The sequence below is a fragment of the Monopterus albus genome, unplaced genomic scaffold (genome assembly GCF_001952655.1).
Source record: "Monopterus albus unplaced genomic scaffold, M_albus_1.0 scaffold84.1, whole genome shotgun sequence".
In the NCBI taxonomy this organism is placed as follows: domain Eukaryota; kingdom Metazoa; phylum Chordata; class Actinopteri; order Synbranchiformes; family Synbranchidae; genus Monopterus; species Monopterus albus.
The window spans coordinates 130961-132494 of record NW_018127964.1 but is presented as its reverse complement, the minus strand read 5'-3'; the positions used below and the strand labels follow the sequence as shown (position 1 = coordinate 132494).

The 1534-nt window shown below is 38.3% G+C and overlaps 1 protein-coding gene across 1 annotated transcript in view; it reads right to left on the bottom strand.

Moving 5' to 3' along the window:
- Window positions 1-424: 424 nt before the first annotated feature.
- Window positions 425-1534, bottom strand: part of krtcap2 (keratinocyte associated protein 2) — a 4414-nt gene continuing 3304 nt past the window's right edge. The window contains exons 4-5 of the mRNA XM_020607227.1: window positions 1267-1333; window positions 425-1147 (exon numbers count right to left, since the gene is read on the bottom strand). Coding sequence (XP_020462883.1) covers window positions 1027-1147; window positions 1267-1333 — 188 coding nt within the window. The 3' untranslated portion in view covers window positions 425-1026. The remainder of the gene's footprint in view (window positions 1148-1266; window positions 1334-1534) is intronic.

Below are 1534 nucleotides of genomic sequence, written 5' to 3'. Positions count from 1 at the left end.
ATTCACATCTGGAAAATGCCACAGAGCAACATCAGACTTGTTCAGAGACACCTCAGTGCATTCACTTTCCCCATCCAAAGCTGTTCAACCAGTCCAAGGTTCAAATGTTAGTATTTTTCACTACACCACATCCCAATTTGTATGTATATAAAATAAGAGTAAACAGATCAAACATAAAACAATCATTTTTTGACATGAAACTGCATTTCTAATTACCTTTTACTACCTTACTGGCATCAAACTGTTAACAATAATCCCCTTTTGGCTTGGAAGAGGGCAGTGGCATTACCTAACCTCACATTCAAATCTTCAGTTGTTTTTTGAATGTGACCGTGGTTCTTCTCAGTGTTGTGTGTGTACATAAGAAAACACCTGTCAGCATTGCCACTTTAAAAAAAAACTTTTAAGGACTACAGACACTGTGTGGATTACAATTAAACTTTATATACATATATTTGCTCTGTATCTACTTATCCCATAAATACATCTGTGGAAAACACCCAGTTAATTTCTGGTGACTATAAAGCAGCTCTGTGGGGGAGAGGTCCTGTTTCTCTCTGTTGTCTATTAGCTCGCAATTTCGAAATAGCACCACACCCAGACAGACAGTCATTTGCAAATATTTTGACACAAGTCTTTTTTACAGAGTTTAATTACAAAATTTAAACAAAAAGCAACTTGATGTGCTCGTGAATCTAGAAATAACACAATGGGATGTATGAATCTCTGTGCAACCAGTTTAAAAAAAAAATGCTGAAGGACAGTTGGAATGTCCATAGCTGTTTAGCTATTTTTATGGCTTTATATAAACCAGTTTCCCCCGTGGTTCCAATCCAAGTTCAGAAAACAAAACTTATGTATGCAAGCTGGTTGTCACTGAACTGTCCAAATAATATTCCCAACCAAATTTTTAAAAAGCTTGCAGAAATACACCATGTTTTTTTTTTTAACAAAATATGCAACTGCCATGTTGCACTGGCTACCCCACCTGGGTTACACTGATTCAAGTGCAATCCAGAAGATCCATCAGTTCTTCCTCTTGCCTTTGCTGGCAGCCTTGGCTGGTGTTACCGCAGGAACGGCCGCTTGGTAGAGGGCGGCAGATACTTTGTTGATGTAGTACAAGGCGAAAAGGGAGAATATGAGGCTGGGCACAAAGAAAGACACAGGAATGGAATGACATTTTTACAATCAATTCCTTTAGAGATGACTGAAGCTGTGTTGATGAAGTAAGCATTTGTGATCTGCAGAGTTCCATGCACTTACCATGTGGTGACACAGACACGGTGTACCAGACCAGAGGCAAACAGTGACAAGCAGAGACACACCAGAACTGGAATGAAAAACACAAGTGAGGAGCAGAACCTGAATGATCTGTCAGAGGACTAGTATTATGAACTCATAACAGATCAAATACACATAATGATAATAAGACAACACATACAGTGGGTACGGAAAGTATTCAGACCCCCTTAAATTTTTCACTCTTTGTTATATTGCAGCCATATGCTAAAATCATTTAAGTTCATTTTTT